Source organism: Tachypleus tridentatus, chromosome 2, assembly GCF_004210375.1.
Source record: "Tachypleus tridentatus isolate NWPU-2018 chromosome 2, ASM421037v1, whole genome shotgun sequence".
In the NCBI taxonomy this organism is placed as follows: domain Eukaryota; kingdom Metazoa; phylum Arthropoda; class Merostomata; order Xiphosura; family Limulidae; genus Tachypleus; species Tachypleus tridentatus.
Window position 1 is genome coordinate 128,319,238 of NC_134826.1, and position 22,871 is coordinate 128,342,108.

The 22,871-nt window shown below is 31.0% G+C and overlaps 1 protein-coding gene across 12 annotated transcripts in view; it reads right to left on the reverse strand.

Moving 5' to 3' along the window:
- Positions 1-762: 762 nt before the first annotated feature.
- LOC143245080 (F-box/WD repeat-containing protein 9-like) overlaps positions 763-22,871 on the reverse strand; it is a 48,816-nt gene continuing 26,707 nt past the window's right edge. For 7 of the 12 annotated variants that reach the window (XM_076490925.1, XM_076490919.1, XM_076490922.1 and 4 more), the window contains 4 exons: positions 19,401-19,641; positions 16,157-16,270; positions 13,569-13,724; positions 763-11,390 (listed from right to left, as the gene is read on the reverse strand). In XM_076490925.1, coding sequence (XP_076347040.1) covers positions 11,313-11,390; positions 13,569-13,724; positions 16,157-16,270; positions 19,401-19,641 — 589 coding nt within the window. In that variant the 3' untranslated portion in view covers positions 763-11,312. The remainder of the gene's footprint in view (positions 11,391-13,568; positions 13,725-16,156; positions 16,271-19,400; positions 19,642-22,871) is intronic. The other 5 variants (XR_013025458.1, XR_013025462.1, XR_013025459.1 and 2 more) reach the window with 5 other exon arrangements.

The following is a 22,871-nucleotide window of genomic DNA, read 5'->3' on the forward strand; positions in this document are numbered from 1 at the left end:
TGTAGTTCTAAAACGTTTGTATGTCTGTCCTATATTTTTTCCTCGATATGCAAAGATATCCGTGTTAAGTGTCAATGTCACAGGACAATGCTGATATTATACTAAAACACGTTACGTTATTTAGGCCTCACTAACCAAAAGTCTGCGTAATTAATGATATAGTTTCTTAGCAAGGTGAAAGACCTGATCTAAATGTGTCAATATGTTTCACATTTAATTAAAATAAAAGGTGTATATAACTGTTTATATAGTGCTGTAACCTTGTTTCACAAATATACTATATTTCAGGCTTTTGGTTATATAATGTATGTGTTATGGTGCTGTGACAGGAAAACAACAATGCATGAAGAACAACCGATTTTTTTTTAAACGTGACTTTCCAAGAATATTGTACAAGACCAGCCGTGAATAGTTCGCAGAGTCTTTAGGTTTCTCCATCAGTACTTACAAAATTGCCATGGTCTTGCTTACATTGAAATACAAACATATATAAATATATTTTGATAGAAGCCTATGTAAATTACTTAAACCACATGATAAGAAGTACTTTTAAAATGATAAAAAGTATAAAACTCTGCAAAAGCTAAGTTCTATAATCTGAATTAAATGCGATCAGGAAAAACAAATTTAAAAAAGAAGCTAATCTCTGATTACAAAAATAGGGAGGTATCCAGGCTGGTATACAGTGTATGTGGATAAACGAACTTAAAATATATTAAAACAGCATGAATAATTTGATAATAAAATCAGTCACTCACTATATAGTACAAATCTACATTTATTGGAAGAAAAAATCGCATTCACGAAAAAGGCACATTTCTATAAATAGATTTACATTCATTTCTTTATACATATTTCCATATTAGTAAATATAAAAAATATACAAAATAAATGTAACAATATTTATGCCAATAAGCTAATATTGTGAACAAATCGTTCTTATTTCAAAGCACAGCGTGGAATGTTTAAGCTTTCATTATTTTATTACACATAAATGTTATAACTTAGTGGCATGCCCCAATTTCAAACAGAATTTCCTCTCTTGTCATACATCTAACCTTTAACCTTTAAACAAATAGGTTTAGACGATTTTTCACATAAAACTGCATATTTCTGCCATACCTTTTCTTTAATCTGAGATTTGTATTATGTTCAAAAGATACATTCCAATAACGAAACTCGTCTGTTTACGTGATACCTTTCTACAACTGTTGTTCTTTTTCATGGGAATCTCAAATCGACTTAAGGTAATAGACTGCTAACGTTCCCAGTTCGTTTACATACAGAGATATCAACACACTTTCAATATCATTCATCTGTCGTTCACCTGTCAACGTATAAATTATCTTAATCTGTTAAAATGTTCACGTTATTTCATGACACCTGTCTTTAACATACACATTTTGCATCCTTAATATGACTATATCATAGCATATTCAATATTGTTTGTTCTTTAAAGTTACGATGTTGACACACTTTCAGTATAGTCTGTATTTCAGTAAATCTGTCATTATACATGAAAACTGTTTTTAAAAATTCTCAAACTTACAAATTCTGTATTATCTTAAATATCATCACACATTTAACACTCTCTACAACTCATTAATATTTGATAATTTCAGTCTTTTATATATCTTTTGATATACTTTCAATGAGGACAAGGGTTGCAATTACAATCTTGATTTAAGAAACACAAAGAATCTCTCAGGATGGCAGTTGTATTTTTCATACAGTAATAAAATTCATATGAGTACTGTATTATCCCATTCACTGACAGGAGTACCACTTTCTTTGGCAAGTGTTGATGGCATTAATACTGCTACAAGCAAAGCAGTTGATGGTACTAAAAACTCTACAAACAAAGAAGTCTTGACAAAACATTTGGAAAAAAAAACACAGCACAGGTCCTTTTTTTCAGATTAAGTTAATTCAACAATTTTTGATGTCATGTTTATGATGCAGTCTTTGAACTTACCATTAACATTTGGATATGTTGCAAGACATTCTGTATGCGACACAAGAGCAGTGTAAAATACTGCCAGTATCAAGTGAAGGGAGCAAACTCAACAGCTGTGTACAACATTACAGAAGTTGAACAGGTAAGGTCAAAAGATTTTACAAGCTGTTTGAGATTCTCTAAGTTTAAAACAGGACTGCTCATCTTTCTCACTGACGATTGGTAAAGGCCAAAATATGCTTTCATACTCAGGGAGAAAAGGTTTATTGTTGCACACAGAGTTGAATTGTACTTATACACTCTGTAAGATACTGCCACATTTTCAAGATGCTGCAAAAGATTACGAGTCAAATGACAAAGTTGACCCAAAGATGGTTTTTCACATTTAAAAATTGGTCGAAAATTACAATAAATCTGTTATAATTTGATTAAATGACAGATATGCTGGTGATCCTTCTGTACCATGCAAAGCAGCATATCCAAGGTACATGATCATACCTACAATAACACTCAATATTACATTGACATATCAACATTGGTTGAAACCATAGACAGTAGCTATGCAAAGCACTTCCAAGCTACCACATATCCTCACTGGATGTAACTACTGTTGAGTTTTCTGAAAAAACGAAAATATGACCACTAAACACTGCTGTGAAGAATGAAGCTATCTGAAAGCTCTTCAGGACCTAGGAGAAAATAAATACATGCCTATAATTCATGAGAGACTCTAGAAACATATGTACCATGTATAGATAATTCAAATAGGTTTCTATTAATGATGCTTGGTTGCACGTTTTTGAAGTCAATTATAGGCACCAAAATCTAAATGTAATTTCTGAAAAAAATAAAGGGAATGGATTCTAGAGTGCTGCCACCTTACAAAGCTGTGCAAAGTATGTGGCATGGATATGGAAAAATTCACATAGGCAATTGACAATCATAGACCCAAATAAACATGGATGGCTATACAATAAAATGTTTTAATTGCAGTCAATTAACAATGCCATCTATATGTAAACTCAACAAAAAATATTTTGTGAATCCAGTGAAGACAATAAAGATGATGGGGTATCCACATCTTGTGATGAAGATTAACTATAGTTTAGAGTGCATCCTTATTGAATTTGTTCCTACAAGAAACATCATAAGTTTGAGACTTAATCCTGCACATGTCAAAGCAAACAAAAGCAACAGAGCTCAAACAAAATAAACAAATTTCTTACTTAAGCTATATTATGATTATTTGATATTATTTGGAATAGTTTGAATGTAATACTGCTTTGCAAATGAATGCAATTTAAGCACTATACATAATAACATAACATGGACCATGACTTAAATCTGACCATTTGAAGACCTTTAAAATGGACCAAGATTTAATTTCTTATAAATATATGAGACAGATAACTTATATAAGTTTAAATTCAGTAAACCTTCAAAAGACATTTAGGTAACAACATAAAACTTCTGTTTTCTGTTTTAAAAATGGTCATTACTTATAATAATCTATTGTTGTCTGAGAATAAAAACCCTTTGTGAATTCTACAACATATTACTCATAAATTTCTCATCAAACTGCCTTCACACATTAAATTTCTGTGATAATAGCAAAATAATTTAGGAATGGGTCATGAGTCAAACTTGTCATATTTTTGTGCTGCAAACTCACTTTTTTGATTCTATTACTTCTTTTCACCCCTAATAGAAGGAATCTTAATTTCCTATGAACACATGAATTAAACAGCCTTATATCTTGGACTACCACAAGTTACCGTACTACCCACCATCATGCCCACAAGTTGAATGAAAGATGTGGTCTAGTTGACTAATAATGACTGAATGAATATTTTTTATGTAAAATTCTTATCAATACTGTAAGTGTAATAACCAGTTTAGCTCCCAGTTTTAATTTCATTATTTTAAGACACACATTCAATCTTTTATTGACCTCACCTTTTCTTCACACTTGACATATCTTAGACTAGATTTAAAATCTAAAATTTCTGAAAAATCATTGAAAACATTTAAGACAGTATGCAGTTTCTTATGTAATAAAAGGGATTTCTATACCTGGATGACACATTATACACACAATGTCCTAAAGGCCAAGTCAGAGAGAGAGCAACTACTGAGCATCACCAGTCACTCTAAGTGGTTACTCTTCATCATATAGTAGAATTGACTGTTACTCTTATAATTCACCCAACTGAAAACATAAAATGCATCTGGTAGAACAGGATCTCAGACTTGAGACCACAGATCATAGGACTGATATGTTAGTCACTAGGCCATGCTCAAAGGGAAAGGAAAATATTTTAAAATATATTTTTTGCCATTTTCGCTTCGACTTAGGGTTCCATTATGTTTCCTTTAATGTTCACAAAACTAAATAATTTGTTATTAAAACCGCCTTCCTGCTTTATTTTTTAGGTAACTTATATGGAACTTGCAAGAACTAAAAAAAAATTAAACTGGTTAACAATGTGACAATATATCCATTTACCTTTTAAAGTACAACTTTAGTATGTCACAATAAAAACAAAAAATGGAGGCCATTTGAAAAGAAGAAAGAAATTCATCATACATATCAAAAAAAGACATAGAAAATAAGTGATTAGTTAGATTAGGTCTCAACAAATATTTCCAGATTAGGATCTAGCCCAAAAACGTACATGCCTGGTGTGCCTAACCTACCTTCACTACTATTGTACCAGAAAATGTACTGTGTGTGTGTGTGTGTTGTTTTGTTTGTTTTTTTCTATAAATCTTCTCAAAATAACTGTGTCATTACATTCCAAGATAATAAGTTACATGTTTTGGAGAAACTGTCGTTCAGAAATTAACTTTGGTTGCAAACATTCAGGTGTTGCACATTATCCAAAGTTTTTTCATGCAGGATTAGCATGCATTCAAATCACAAGTCAGTTGCTTGCACACTGTCCTGTTCCTTAAAGATAACTAGTATCTTCAGTATGTTTTAATAAAGGCTGTTTTGTAATAATTCCTAAGCACAGTTTTACACTAACTTTCCATAAGTGTTGATAGGTTGCAAATACACTTGTGTTTCTACAGCAGAAAAAGTGGTGAACTTAAAACTCTCTTTAAGACTATCAAATTCAACTGAAATAAGCAATAAAAATAGTAGTCGTATTATAAAATAAAAAGTGGAACTGAACTCATGCAACTCACAAAATTCGGTGAAACTAAGTAAGACTAACTGGCTTACACTTGGCTTTTATCATTATTCATTGTGACAACTCTTATAATTTTCATGATAATGTGGTTAAACAACAGTAAAAAGACTATAATTTAAAACAAGAAATTTAAATATATTTAATTCTTTTTTATTTAGATTAAACAGCAGGCTAACTAATGAGATACAGTAGTGCCTCAATTATCCACGATGTCATGCTTTTCCCAGACCAGTACAGATAACTGAGGCACCAGCATACATTTATTTACTTTCACAGCAAAAACGTGCATGTCAACTATCACATGATATCAACAATCACTTGATAGTTTTATCTGAACTAACTGCTCTTGGTTCCTATGAGCCTAAACACACACACTGATTGGTTGAATTGAGAGAAAGAGGAAAACAAATTTAGTTTGTAATGTGTTGCACAACTGCAGTGTTTCATTCCTGAAAACACACGAAGAAGTGATGAATCCATCATTAAAATCGTTGAAACAAAGTTCAGTGTAGGACTCAAGGAACAGGAGAGTAATTCCAGACTTCCAAGAGTCCAGAACTGTTCTAGATTCAAGTTCTATTTAGTGTAACCCTATGCATGAATAAAACGGAAGAAAATAATAAGTGCCATCATGAAATATGTAGCCGCCATGGCAACTTGTCACTGAGGATTTGTCAAGATCTATGTTAAGTATTTGTATAAAAAGTGCAACAATAAAGACAAATGCAAACAATAAATCTCAATATAAGTATCAAACTTTAAATAAAAAAAAGGAAAAAAGTGCAAAGTCATCCACAACTTTAGTAACAATTACAAAAAATTAATCATTAAGGTCAACATGACAATTTGGTCCAATATAAGTAATTACAAAAACTGCATTATCAATTTTTATTAACCTTATGAAACTTCAGGAACTGCAATTCAGAGGTAAACATATGTAAAACTTGTTGTTATGGATTAGTAGCCTACACACTCACTTAAGTATTAATTACTTACAAACTTTTCTTTAACTCTTTTTACTAGATACTAATTTCTAATATGTTTATATGCTATGTCTCAGCTGCTAATCTGCTGCAACCTACAAGAAATTCCTGAAAAGGACTGTATGTGGCAGTAAGGGTTAGGATTTAACCCTGGGTCTTTTTATGTCATGCACTATGATCTTTCCCATTACAACATGAATCAGCATTTTTAATATTTTCAAGAGTGGTATCCAGATTTTGGAAGCTTTTATATTTGATTGAATGAGAGTGTTATCAGTAAAGTGAATGTAAAAGGTCTTTCTTTTTCTTGTTTATGACTTATATGATATTCCATTATTTCAATACAGTGGTACCTCGGTTCTCGAACAATTAGGTTGTCGAACATAAACTCGGTTCCCGACCAAGCTGTTGTGATCCGAACCCCCGAAATAACCCGACTGATGACCCGAACGACACTTCAACCATTTTCGGCCCACGCCAAGCTTGCCCAAAACATTTTACCCGCACCTGTCGCTCAGTCCCCACCCCCGTTAAAATCTGTTGTGAAAGTTCTCCTTTTTCTTTTGTTGTTGTTGTTTTTATAAATATTCTTATTAAATAAGCCACCATGGGGTCAAAGAAGGATAATTAAAGTTGCAAACCAAAAAGAAAAGTTGTTAGAACCACAATAGAGGTGAAAAAAGATCTCATAGCGAAGTATGAGAATGGTGTTCACATGTCTGACCTTGCTACACAGTTTGGTATGGCGAAGTCTACAGTCTGCACCATACTGAAAAATAAAGAGGTCATTAAAGGAGCTAATGTTGCAAAAGGAGTTACAGTGCTTACTAAACAAAGATCACAAAGAATGGAAGAGGTAAAAAAACAGCTGATGATAGCATTTCTGAGACCATCATTTGTGAGAAAGCAAAGCAGTTGCATGCTGACCTCCTGAAAAACACCCCTGGAACGAGTGCTGATACAAGTGATGCCTTTAAGGCTAGTAGGGGTGGTTTGAAAATTTTAGGAAGAGAAGTGGCATACATAGTGTGGTGAGACATGGGGAGGGTGCCAGGCAGAAACAAACCTCATTAGACAAGTTTTTAGTGAGCAATAGGTCCAGTGAGTCTCAAACAGGTTGTAGCAGTGGAAAGAGACAGAAAAGAAAAAGAACCCCATTGATTGCCATCAGCACTCCTCAGCACAGGTAAAATGCAGTTACATTTTCATTTATTGTTTTTTTATTGTGTTTAGTTTTTGTGGTTGACTTTATGCATATATATTATACAGGTATAAATAAGCAATATTTTTACTTAAAATGCTTCATTATGCATAATTTTTGGAGGTCTGTAACAGATAAATGTACTTTACAGTATTTCTTATGGGAAAAATTGATTCAGTTTTCGAACAGCCTTCTGGAATGGATTAAGTTTGAGAACCAAGGTACCACTGTATTATTCAATTTTATTGTACAATCTTCTTTCCTAACATAAGGTGCTAGTTAAGGTAAATTAGTATTAGCCCTACGTGGAGAAATAGTGATTAAGGTGTGCATACAGAGTGTCATTCAACATGGTATTATGTATTTATCAGGTATTCATTTTACCATACATAGTGGCTGATTTAGCAACAGTTTATGGTAAAGGAAAATAGATATCAGATACAATAAACAACAATACTTAAAAATAAAAGAAAGATACTGTTATGCATTTAAAAGCTTTTAAATGAATTACAATATGCAAATTATAAGGTGGAGATATTTTTATTCTTCACATAAACATAATCTTGCATTCTGACTTGTGAAAGTCTGAGTCAGACCGACATAGGAAATTCCAAGACATATAGTGAGTAAAAGTATACATCTAACACATTTGACTATTTGTGTACAACAGCAAGAGCCTGAACATTTAACTAAAAGTTTGCCACATACCTTAAGGATGCAGATAATAAATCTGAATTATAACAACCTTTCCTTCTCCAATATGAGCTAAGTCTAGTGGACCAGCCCCATGTACATTCAGTTAAAAATCTCCACAGAAGTTGATAAAATAACAGCCTCTATAACAAGATCTGTAAAGGGTTTACACCACATAAACTCCTTCAAAGTCAGTAGCTGCCAAATACAGTATAAAATCATCAGTAATTAGTATTTGGTAATAAGAAAAAAGCTACTTAACAATAGGATCTAAGTACTCAAATAGCCTACTAACTATGACAACAAATAATAATGTATCACCACAATCTTATCACAGGAACATGTAAAACTATTAATAGTCATCAAATATGTTTCCTTTATGTAAAAATATGTTCAAACTAAAAATTTCTCAATATTAACAGTTACTAAAGTTTAATGAAATCAAATTTTATTTAAAACACTACTTGTTCGACATGTACCGAACAATTGCAGTTCAGCATGTTTAAATGTTTCATTTTTCAACTGTATAATGTATTAATAAAATCTTTTAAGGAATTAGTATATTCAGAGAGCATAAGTAATTTAATGTTTAAAAGATAATTTTATATTCGAATGAATTTCATCACTAACAATGACTTATTTCATACTAAACATACATGAGTAATTTCCATATTTACTAATAACCTAAAAAAATATTTAAAATACACACCCATACATACACAGTTTCACTGAAACAATAAAACACAGATTATTTATATTTCCAGAGTATGTATGTTCATACTTTGAAAATAATATGTTTATCCGCTTGTTTTAAATAACTGTATCTGTCTTGAGATAAAAGTCATGTCACGTGTATCACAAAAGTTAACAAGTCAGTACTGACTCAAAATATTTAACACTTTGACTGTCCTCAAAAGGTTTTTCAATTGTCTGGAAATAATTCTAACTTTTTAGAGAATTTAACAATTCTAATACTTTGCAGATAGGAACCCTAAAACATGAAAAGTTAGTATTAACTAGTGAGACTTCCAACTACCTTTTGTTTCACTGAATGAAACTTTTCTTTGTCATAAGAATTTTTAAGTTATTTGCAAGGCAAATAACAAAAATTGGTTAGCTTATTTTAACATATTATATATAATAACAAATATTACACGAAATTATAATAAAAATGAACAATAATATTTCTTTATGGTCTCATCTGCAAATAATCAGATTGAGTTATTCAATTATTTTTTGCTTCATATAATATATCCACCTTTTCTCAGAATTACATTAAAAACAACTTTAAGTCAATAGTAATTGCTCCTGAAGTACATAAAAAGCTACTAGAAACTGGTATAAATATTGAAATTTCAATGTCCTCAATTTTAATTACAAGTTTATTTCATCTTATGAGCTACAATGAACTTTAGTCTAATTTAGTAGGTGATGCTCTTTTCTCTCTCTCGTTAATATGCAATTCTGTTATTAAACATGCTACTTTTATAGTGGTAGCATGAAAGAAACCAAGTCTACAAGATATTCTATCAAACAAATTCTAGAATGTAAAATAAAGTGCTTAAATATCAAGAGTACAGTAATATTACTTACATTTATTACATATGGCTGGGGGAGCTCTTGTTTTTATATATATACACATACATACACACACATACACACAGAGGAAAAATCAAATGTTTTCTGTACTGAATATTCTTTCCCATTTTCACAGAACTTCTTATTATTTCTAAGCAGATGACTGTCACAGTGTTAAATTGCCATAAACACAAAATCAATTTTAAGAAAGACTTAACTTCATCAAATAAGAATCATGAGCTTTGTTACATTAAATAAAAATCATAACATACTATAAAACGTTTATAAACAAAGAAATACAATAGCCTATTTCCTGAATTTTTTTTTTCATAATCAGTGGCCATTTCTTTCTCAATCACAATGTTTTGTTGTATTACAAATCAAACATGTACTTCAGATATATAATTACAGTAGTGTAATTCAAAGAAAAGACATGGCTACTAGTATAATTGGTAGAAAAAATAACACAGTGAAAAAGTAATATTATTTAATTTTAAAATAATCTACTCAAAATAGACTTAGAGAACAGTTCAGATGTACTGCTATGCATGGTAATAAAATGGACTATTTCATTTTACTTGTTTCAAGACAATGCAAATTATTATTAATTTATACATGTAATACTTTAAATTACATGGCTAAACAACAAACATAACTTACAAAACACTGACATAAGACAGTTTATGCTATCAGCCCCAAAGGTCTAATTCCAGGATTAAGTCCTTATCAATGCAAGTTCAATTATTCTACACTTCTCAGTGGCTTTTAGTAAAGCTTAAAAAAACTAAACAAACAACAAATTTGCATTATGCTTTTCTCTAATTCAAAAATTACATAAATTGTATTTACTAGAAAAATTAAGGATTAATACCTGTTAAAGCAGAAGAATATTATTTTGTTTCTCAGTCACTGTTTGTTTGTTGAATTGTGTGCAAAGTTGTTCAAGGAATACTTGCACTAGCAGTCCCTATATTTGAAGTAATAGACCAATGAAGAAAAAGAACTAGTAAGCAATCCACCTCCAACTGTTGGGCTACTCTTGTCAGAGTAAATAATGAGATACAGTTACCACTTTTATGATTCACCCACATTGTCACTGTGCAAACACAATCTGTTGTTTTTATTTTGGTGTTAAGAGGCCACAAACCATGAAATCTCAGCTCCATAATCAGTCTGTCTCACTAACCACTGGGGCATGCTAGGCCTTTTTTTTTTTTTTTTTTTACACTCAGAAAGTCACAAATAAAAACAATATAGGAAAAACATCAACTGTTTTAAACAGTTTGCAACAACAAAAATTCACAAGTGTGATTTTAACAGTAATTTTAACATTACTGTTGTAGCTGTCACAGGTCTTAAGAGATTTTAATCTTCTCCAAAGTATGATGTAAAAACATTTCTGAAGACAAAAAAAAATAAATGTAGTATTGAGGTAAGAATTAAAAAACAAAAAATAAAAATGAATGCATGTCTTAAGTAAGTGTACAAGTGCTGCAAAATAAATATTGTAAATACAGTACCTTCACAAAAGCCCTAACAATATTCACTATTTTATAAGCTTATGGTATATCTTATCCCTTGTGCTTAGTTGGCATAAATTAGTTAAGACTTTGTGTTTCCTATTAATAAATTAACTAACTACATTTAGAAATATATATATATATATATATATATATATAAAAATGTTCTTGGTTGTAACTAAGTCATTCAGCCACAGGAGTCCAGATATAGATGGAGTTATCACTATCAGCACTAAGTAAGGTGTGGTTGTGTAGGGACACCTGAAAAATAGGTTACTGCAGTTTATGTATCATACAACTGAAACACATAACATTTATATCAAGCATACCTGATGAATCAAACATTATCAAACAGTTCATCTTCCAAAACATAAACACTAAAACATGATTTGAAAAACGAAAAAATTAAATACTTACACAGCAGTTGTTTAAATATGTTTATGTTCACCAAAACATGAATTCAAAATCGTTTGGTTGGCCAACACTACCTAGATCATCATTGTCATTTCCTGAATATGACAGTGGAAAATATTTCAACCACATTAATCTTACTTTAGACTACCACAATATGACATACTTCAATACAGTATCATATCATACACAGAATCAAGTCATTGAGAGTCCTGCCCCTATATAACATACCATAATACAGTTCCATATGATTTATATAATCAAACCTTCAAGTGTCCTGCCACAATATAACATACCGTAATACAGTACCATATGATTTATATAATCAAACCTTCCAGTGTCCTGCCACAATATAACATACCGTAATACAGTTCCATATGATTTATATAATCAAACCTTCAAGTGTCCTGCCACAATATAACATACCGTAATACAGTACCATATGATTTATATAATCAAACCTTCCAGTGTCCTGCCACAATATAACATACCGTAATACAGTTCCATATGATTTATATAATCAAACCTTCAAGTGTCCTGCCACAATATAACATACCGTAATACAGTTCCATATGATTTATATAATCAAACCTTCAAGTGTTCTGCCACAATATAACATACCGTAATACAGTACCATATGATTTATATAATCAAACCTTCAAGTGTTCTGCCACAATATAACATACCGTAATACAGTTCCATATGATTTATATAATCAAACCTTCAAGTGTTCTGCCACAATATAACAGAGCATAATACAGTGCTATACTACTCATATAATCAAGCCATTGAGTGTCTTTTGACTTCAAAAACATAGGAATTCATATACATTTATATGAAACTGAGAATCAAAATATAATAAAATTATACACCAAAACATTTTCAAATTAAACCATTTTATATTAATTTTTTCTAATGACTAGAAGTAAAAATTGTGAAAAAAAAACTATAAAAAAGACCTTTGATTATGAAATTACAATTGTGCAGTAACGTATTACAAAGTGAAAGAAATTTATTTGTTTTGGCTGTTTGTTATTTTACTTATTTTATATCACAGAAGATATACATATGCACAAGTGTTAATGAATAATTTCAGTTTTAGTAGAACTCTCTTACAAAAATTCAACAAAATATGAGAAAACCAAGAGACTATAGATAAAAACTAAAAACCAAGAAAAAATGACAAGTGGTAGCCTGTAAACATGATGTGTAAAGTATTTATTATGAAACAGCAATGTAATTATCACATTCTATAGTTATTTAGCTAACACAACCAAAGTATCTTGCCACTGATTGTACTGTTAAACAAAAAATTTCATCTATTTCTAAGATATCTACCAGAAGAACAGTAAATTATTAGTTTTAATTTCTCATTTAATAATAACATATCTGCTGACATAGTTTATGGTATAAAAACCAGTATCTTTAGAAATATGAACTTCAAACTTGCTTTTTTCATTGACTGCAAAAAAATAGCTTATTTATCATGTAGAATATTTCAGATCAATACTAACAGGTTTTTATACTACTATTCATTTAGTGGAATCTACATTAATGTTTTGTATTTTATTAACTGATACCTTAATAGCAACATTACTAATACAAGTCAATCTTCCCTTTCCCGTATTGAAATATTTATGATTTTGTGAGGTCAAATTCTCTTAAAAGAATGGAAAATCTTCAGTATTTTTGTACTTCTAGATACAAAGTTTTCAAAGACTATACACAACTTTAACAGTTAAAATGTTAAAACATTACTATAAATATTTGAAATTTCAGTTATTTTATCCCTTTTTCTCCAACATTTAAAAATGTTTTTAACAGATAAAATGTGTTGCACACAGAAGATACTCTGATCTTTCTTAGAGATGCATGATACTTATACTGTTTTATTTTTCTACATATATAAATTAGCCAATAAAGAGATCCATGACTAATGGTTTCAAGTAGGTAAGTGACGTGCTTGTACAGCAACTGTTTCTCAACGTCTTCTATCAAAACACCCAACAAATCATAACAAATACCTACCCCAGTCACTTCTCCACAGCCAGGCAGAACTGCTATAACTTCAGGATTTGCACAGGGCTCAAGCACTCTGATGGTCCTGTCTGTGGAAGATGTTATGATACTTCCAAGGGAATACTGAATCCCAGTGATCTTTCCAGAATGACCCGTGTGGTAAGACTGTAGTACCAAAAAAACTAAATTCTTTGAGTAATGTATGATATAAAAATTATGTTAGAAACTTACAAAGCTAAACTGTCAACATACTGGGACAAAACAACCATACAAACAATTAGAGAACTTTTATGGGTTATGATGTAAGAAGATCTACTGCAAACTCAAGCAGAATTAACCTGACAAAACAACTTTACAACAGTTAATTTTATATAAACTGAAATCCAAAATTTCAAGAGCTAAATGATTGATCAGTTCATTCTTTCCCCATTGAAGCACTTATTCAATCAATTTTTCCCACTATCAGAACTGTTGATGGAAAAGCCACAACTGTTTGCAACCACAATCAATTGAAAAAATTAAAAACATTCCACTGGCCTTCATAATGTTATAAATCCAAAAGAAAACAGAAAAAAAATTCAAATTTGACAAGTAGCAAAAAAGTTGGTAGCTGTTCCCCGATCCTGAATCAAAGCAAAAAAGTCTAATATCTGCTGAATCATCAACAAGGAGACTGAAGAAACAGGATATATTAGAGGAGAAACTATAATAACGATTAGAATACGGCCAAATAGTTCAAGAAATCTGTGACTATAACAAAAATGGAAAGTGAAGAAAAAAATAAAAGTAGACTGAAAACTATTCATCTAACTCCAAGAGCAGAAATAGAAATGATTTTCAGTCCAAACTCCCAAAATATTAAAAGAAACAAAAAATCAAGTTTCCCTAATGAATCTGATGAAGGAATTTCAGGTCATGAACCACCATCTGCACATAAAAGCAAAATCATAGCCACCTTTTTTAGAATTAGCATCACCCAAAAATGTGGAGAAATAACTTTGGAAGCTTCACCAAATTTGACATATTACATTAAAGTGGCAACACGTTGGGAAGCTTAAAACTTTAATGTTAAACATAAAATCCAAAAACTTTAAAAAAATATTTACATCTTAAGACAAATTCTCAGAGAATGAATAAGAAACCTTGTGATATTCATTAAGTAATCAAAGTTGAATAATTTTACGGAAAAAGAATAACAAAAACATAAATGCTCACATAAGATCTGACCTCTTTGAGGTATGAAGTATCAATAGAAAATGTGACAATGGATGGCAAGAAACTATTGAGATAAAAGCCAGGTAGGTGTACCATGAGATAAATGGTTACAGGCCTACAAATAAAATGATTGGAGAGAATAATCATTGAAAAATCTATGGTTATTTTGAAAAAGGGAAAACTGTAAGCAAAATGCAAGGAAGCAAGATGGAACAAGTTGAAAGTGGCTAAATTTAATAGGCATATTTATTCCACAAGCTACAATGAACTCAATGTTATAACAGACATATAGCATTGTCTTTGAAATGTTTCTATTGCATTTTATAAATGAAATCAATTCTGATATTAAACTACACATAAACAACCAAAATCTCAAATAATGATGCATAAACACCCACACCACACAAGTTACTTATGCATTAACACTCACACAAGTTACTCAATGTCTTAGTGTTGGTTTACACTGATCCACTACTTTCGCTGCTAATTATCTAGTGACACAATGAACATTGTTTATGTTTTAAAGCACTATAAATCATACTATAAACTATAGCAAAAAAACAGTAACTTTCACAATACATTTAACTTGAGATTGCATGAAAATAAGCTTGTGAGTCGTAGAACTCTATAAAGATTTGAGATTTGTCTTGTTTGCTATTTAGTCAGATATTTCAAATTAGTATTAAGTTGAACATATACATCTTCACATTCGAGCAGCAGAAATAATGGCTGAACAACAGGAGAAAAACTACACATAACGAGAAATAGACATCTTTAACACTATTATAAGTCAACACAATTGATACCTTCTTTAAACACCTAGCAGCCAAACTTTTTGTGTTATTCACAGAGTTTATAATATTCAAGTTTCTCCTGGTTAGGTAATTTATAAAATTCAAGCTCAAATCACAAATGAGTAATGAAAACAAATTATGTGATTTCATTGATACTGAATCAGAATACATAGCAGATGAACATTTTTAAGCACCAATTTTTCAAACCATATTGCTTAACCAATGAAATGATAATTATATATTCCCTGACTTTAGAAATATTTTAATACACTTTATAATTACCCTCCTTTAAATGATATACACTATATTATATATATATATATATTATTTACTTTTCAAGATGTGGCAGTTCTTATATAAAAATCATCCAATTGTTTCAAACTTTAACAGTTTTTTGTCAAGCAAATACACTAGATATCATTGACAACCAGTCTATTGGTATTTTTCCATTAATTTCAGATTAAAGATAACTGATCCAAAATTCTGTTTATGTATTCCTGAATGAAATACATTAATTTCATACATTGTTAAACTATTTCACTTACCAACAAAGCTAAAACACGAGTCTAGCATAGGATCGACCCATACCTGAACAATTTCAAACTTTTCGTTTGTAGGATCAATTAGATGAATCCAACCTTGTTTGTCTCCAATCCACAACTGGCCATGTCGGTATGAAAGACACATTGGAAATTCTTCAAACTGTGAAATTATAAAAGATGTAAGTACACAATCTAAATAGTTGTACAAGAAATGATTTTTCTTGGACAATAATTACATGTATATAAGGAAAGAAATGATATATATATATATATTGCATGAATATAACTGAATTCCATTAAGCTAATTATGTTAAATATTGATAATATCTATTCCCCTTTTTAAATTAATAATTTTCAGTAATCTTGTTTCTTTATTTTTATATGTCCATCATGGACATAAGTTTGTATAATAGCAATACTGTCCTAAATGAAACAGTTATTGTTGAATTTAATAGATAGCTGGTGTATGATCCTCTCTCAAGAAAAAATGACAACTTTTGGATTAGTTCATACAGACTGGATGGCTATCGATCCTGGTATCACTGTCACAATGTTATCATTGATAGTGGTACTGCATGTGTGATTGCTATGATGCATAGTGATCAAAATACTGCATGTTATGTATGTACTTGCAATATATCTTTAGCTGTTCTTTTGATACCCAGTAGTTACATGTAGAGTCTGTAAACACTGAATTGGATGAACTACTGAACTACACTGGAATAATGCATGGACTGGATCTTGTAAGTTTTATACATGCTTGAACATACACTGCATGTTGACTAGTATTCATAAGTCTATATATATATATATTATATATATATTACATACATACACGTAGGCTTTACAGTTTTGTAAGTTGTATATACAGATAGCCATATGAAATTTTCAAGCTGTTTAAACACACACAAATAAAAGACATATAATAGCATATGTATACAAATAAGCATTTCTATTATTTGTACTTGTCATATTTCTACCTTTCTTTTTCTCGTCTTTACCACAATAAGGTTTTGCTGGTAAGATTTCCTCTTCAAGTCACATTCTGCACATTCTACAAGGTCCAAAACATGTTAGTTAAATATTATGAATTTATCGTATTAATATATGTTTCCCCTTCCACTTCTGAAAGAATTTGGGTCATGACACTTCCACCACTTTCTTCCACTGTGACTGACTGTAAACTCTGGTGGGTTGTCACTGCTATGTACTTTATTTGATACTTTATATTTTCTAAATATCACAAGATAAGAATAACCTGGTAACAAGCATACAAAGAACACTCATAATAAATAAATTAGTAGAGAATAGCCTGGAATGTACACAGAAATCTGTTTAAACCCAAGCAAACACCAACTGCAGGCAGTGGGAGGAAACATTATCCTCCATTCATTGCCACAAATGTCTCAAAAAGAAAGAAAGAATTATAGCATGAGAACAAATAACTGCATAAGTGTCAAAATATTATTTTGAAAAAGAGCAAAAGTAGAAAATATCCTGTAAAGAGCCCCAGTAAGGGAAAAGTTGTCCTAGGTTTAAAAACATGAGTGGTTGGAGCCTTAGTACCACAGGAATGACATAATAATAATAAAACAAACACGTTGCTAAAAAAAAGAAGAAAAATAACTTAAAAAAATGAATGTGAGCAAGACCATTGGTAACCCACCTGAAAAAGCCTGCATCAGGAACACAGGTTGGACAACTGACAACTATAAAGCTGAAGACAGCAAATAGAATGAGAAAATTTTAGGGGCTGATAAAATAATTTTAATGGAAAACAGATAAAGTTTATCTGGCTGACGAAGAGAGAGAAAAACACATCAAAAATGAAAAAGCAACTTTTGGGTAATTACACAACAAACTCAGCTTCATTTGCAGAGCACAAATTCCAATGAAAATAAAAAAGACATAAGCTCATATAGTTTTAACTGAGCAGAGTTTAACCTGTTCAGTGTCGTAGACAAGATAACTCATCCAAGCCGATCGGTAACACAGTGCCACGGACAAGTTAATTCCTTCTCAATAACACCTAACACCAACGCTAGATGTCAGCACCATACATGCATTTGACCTACTTACAAATTGTTTCACTTTCAATCCAAAATGGTGCATCACGAAAAAAGTTACAAAATGAAGAAGCATTAGAGTTGTATTGTCGCAGCTGAAATACTTGGCAGTCAACAGGTTAATGTATCTCAGAATGGCTGGAATTTGGTATTAACACTTTTATTGATAAGCAGAGAACAATGTTTCAACTTTCCTAAGTCTTAAATATAGTTCTGAAAATCTAGCTCTGTAATTTAACAGAGTATGTTGACTAAAGAAGGGCTCCATGAGACATTCCATCACAGACTCAGTGAAGAGCCTAAAATCAACAGGAACAATAGTAATCAACTTGTTACAGAAATGGGGAAAAGTAGAAACCAAAAGCACCACACACCCCTTGAAATCTTCAGGGCTGAGAATAACGTAAAACATTAAATTAATGGGTGAATAAAATATAGCCATACAAATTTCTACATTATTAACATTCCATAGAATAAAGTGAAGTGTGAAAAGTTATGGTAAATGCAAATTTCATTGACAGAACATACTTTTCAAAAAGAAGAAAAGTGAAATGTTGTGAAAGACACACATCCTGTAAGGTAAATACAAAGGACTAAAAACACTGAATAAAAAAGAGACTATTGAACTATGTGCAAGTTCACACAACAGAGAAACATATTTTGATTGAAACGTACATTTTATTCATAAAAACTACTAAATAACTATTATTTTCAACACTCCATGCAAAATATTAAAATACATAATAGAACTCAGAAGAAGAAATCAGATTTGTAATTGTCCTACCTACACTTTTTCTTGATCTCTCATGAAGCAATGTACATGCATATGGCAAAATCAGATACCCTGCTTTTAAGGTCAACCACTGCAGCAATATATTAAAGTTATTTCTGACATTTCAAAATATGCAAGAAGATATGTTTGCATCATTAAATATTCTAATTATCTATCAGTATTTTTATTTGTACATGAAATCTTAATCTTAGAAATTAATTATAGAAAAAAATAAGAAATTAATGGACACATTTTACAAGTTTTTCTTATGAGAGCACTTTTTATTGTCATACTTGATGATTACCATAAAATGCTATGGTTTAGCCATGTGCTGTTGCTAATTTTGAGAAATGTGCATTGGTTCACCAATCAAATTCACACATGAAAGGTATCAAGGAAATGGACTTCCTCATTTCTTTTTAATAATACTGAACAATTAAAATATTGTTTACCTTTATTATAGAATGCACCTTTCCAGCAATTCGATCAAAAATGACAACAGTTTCATCTTCACTCCCTGATATTATAAATTTACTATTAACCTCCATACACAGTACTGGTTTTTTGTGGATTGAATGTTCACCGACAAACTTCAAGCCAACTCTAGGATCCATCATTCGCACTTTTCTGTCAAAGGTACCTGCCACCAACATATCTTGATGAACAGCAAGTGACAGGACAGCTGCAGACCACCTAGAAATAAAATAAAAAAACTTATGTAACCAGAAGAAAGACAAAAGTTGTGTGATACTTTTACTATATGATACAAAGAGCTCATAAAATATTTTAGAGGTTTTTGCCTTTATTTTTGCACAATGTTGTTGTACACATAAAATATATTGTAATATGACTTAAACACTTATTTTATGAAACTTGAAAACAAAGTATCCTGTCACAAGTGGAGTTGAAAACGACCTATAAGGTTTATACCTGTATATTAAATGTTCTGGTTGTTGTAAAGCATGATGAAACAATGGTGTTGAGAATTTCACACAGATACTGTTTGCAATTCATATTAACAAATTAATAAGACATTTTTATAATGCTGTTATACCTTATTAGAATCAGTTAACCAATATGCATAGGCTAAGTCTATTGAACCAATCCTGTATTGGAAAAGGAATGTTGACTATAACTGTAAACTTACTGTGTGTATCTAACATACAAGGTAGCAGACTTTTTGCAAAATATATAAATCTGTTATACAGAAAAAAACTGAATGTGTTACACAAATATAATTGACTAAAAATATATCAATGAACCAATGATATCAGTATGACCTAGATAAGTCATAGTGCAAGGTAATGTTCACGTGAATAACAAAGATACTTTTGTCTATTATACAGTTTCTGATTGTAGTTGCATGACATCTAGAACCTCTAAAATGCATATGTACATTTTTTTTTTAAGTATCCTTGTATGGTGTCCTTGGTATTTACTCTCCACCATGAATTAGTGTTAAATTAGCAATGTAAGGCAAAATAAAAAGTTGATAACCCTAATATCTGTATAATTTTGTGTGTATCTTATAGAAATGACATGTGCATGCATGCATATTTAGATAGAAAGATGCAAACATTATCATGACAGACTAAAGCTGAATATTATAATAGACTAACAAAAGACCAGACCAGCAAGACATTTGCATTCAGATTAGTGTCTTTATTACAACAGTGCTTTTTTTTTAAATACAGGATTTCCAGAATAACACATAGGAATTCTAATCACAGACATAAAATATTTTGTCATACTATAATTCTGCTGTCAGTATGCCTTATAAGCATGTGCAGTTAGCTCAACAAACAAGTCACTAGAACTACTCTTTGAATGAAGGAATAACAAAAAGATGGATGCAAATTCTTTATTAACCATTTAGTACAATAGCATTAAAAGCTTGGAGTTTTCAAAAAAGACTGACTTTAGGTTGTAGATTAACATTGTAAGTTTATTTTTAGATAGCACTAAATAAAGTATAGTTTGGTCTTAACTAAGCTGAGGTAAAAATAGTGCATTGTTAACTTATCTCTTTATCAAACTTAAGCCTAACATTAGTTAAGCTTTTATAAAGTACAACCTAAATATGGGTGGACTTCTATGTTTCAGTGTCTACAATTACATTTCATTTATATCATTATAAAAGTCCTCTAATTAAAAAAAATACTGTTGCAATAAAGATATTAAATTGACAGCAAACATTTCAGGGGGCTCTGCTAGTCAAACACGTAATATCACTTTGAACTCCACATGTGCACAAAAGGTTAAATGTGTCATAAAAATACAAGTCCCTCCACAAAGTAAAATGTCTGTCAGAATTTTATACCGTTAACTGAACGTTAATGGTGGGAAACATGCTGTAAAGAAAACATGTTTATTAAAACATATGCAGAGTGTAATGCCACAGATGTAATCAGCTAACATTTCTAATTTACTATATCATAAAAGATATATAAAGAGTCACACAAACTGACTCAAATCTTTCAAAACTGTATTGCTCTGTGTAACTAAAGCATCAACTACTCCTACAACACCAAGATATTCTGGACTACATAGATACTTACCTTCTTAGAACTAAGATGAAATTCAAGTACATATTTAACTACAGATGGGTGAGAAATAATTAACAGGAAAACCTCCTTCTTCTACTTTTCCATCATCTTGAAATGTATTTTACATTACAGTTGTTCCTTAAAAATTAAGCCTTTCATTTCATACTCTTTTTTTATTAAAATGTTCCATTTAGTGAATGAGCAAGCACAGTGAGATCTTTAATAATTGATTGATTTTACTTTTAGAAATTACCACCAGGTAGAAGTGGATATGAGTGCGATGGGGAAATTTTGGGTCCAACCAAAATATATCTACTTAAATTTTCCTTCAATTAAAAAGGTACTGAAGAATTACAGAAAGCAAAGGAAACATGTAATATAGTTCTTGAGAAATATGAGACATGTGACTTGTAGATAGCCAAAGAAAGTCATACGAGTAGTTAGTACTGTCTATGCAAACAAGAAGGACAGTAGAAAATAACCAGTGTAGGAATTACACAGGAAACTGTACACTTGGGTAAAATGAAATGATCATGCAACATTGCAGTATGGTTCCTATCTGTCTCAGGATAACTTCTGTATAATGCTTAGTAAGCTTGAGTATATAGAATAAAGTATGAGAAAAAAATGACAAAAGAGTAAAAAGAAATGAGACTTTAGACAAAACCAGCTAATAGCACTGTTACTATCGAAAGAAGAAACATAAATAGAATCTCACATCCTCATATCAAAGTTACTGCATTTGGACACTGTTCATTAAAGGAGTTTGTTTTGAATTTCGTGCAAAGCTACTCGAGAGCCATCAGCTCTAGTCGTCCCTAATTTAGCAGTGTAAGACTAAAGGGAATACAGCTAGTCATCACCACCCACTTCCAACTCTTTGGCTACTTTTTTACCAAAGAATAGTTGGATTTAGCTTCACATTATAATTCCCCCATGGCTGAAATGGCAAGCATGTGTGGTCTGAGGGGAATTCAAAACTGCAACCCTCGATTACAAGTCGAGCACCTTGAACACCTGGCTATGCCGGGCTTCATTAGAGGAGAATGGTAGAGATATTCATATCATAAAAGGCAACACAAACTTGTAGAAGATGAGGGTGACTGTATAAGAGCATATCATAATAATATAACTTCTATCAAAAAGTTACAATAGGCACCTCATCCATATTGTAGTAATATGTCCTACTATAGATTACTCTTGCCTTTTTGTTCAGCCTTCAGACAAAATTTACAGTTTCCATCTAGAGTTCTCCATTACATGTATTAAATTGCTTAACATGTAGCTTGAAATGTCATGTAATGATGAAATAAAAAAATATTTACATAATGACAGCAGTCCAATAATGGTACGTTATGTCAGTTAAATAATTTTGTT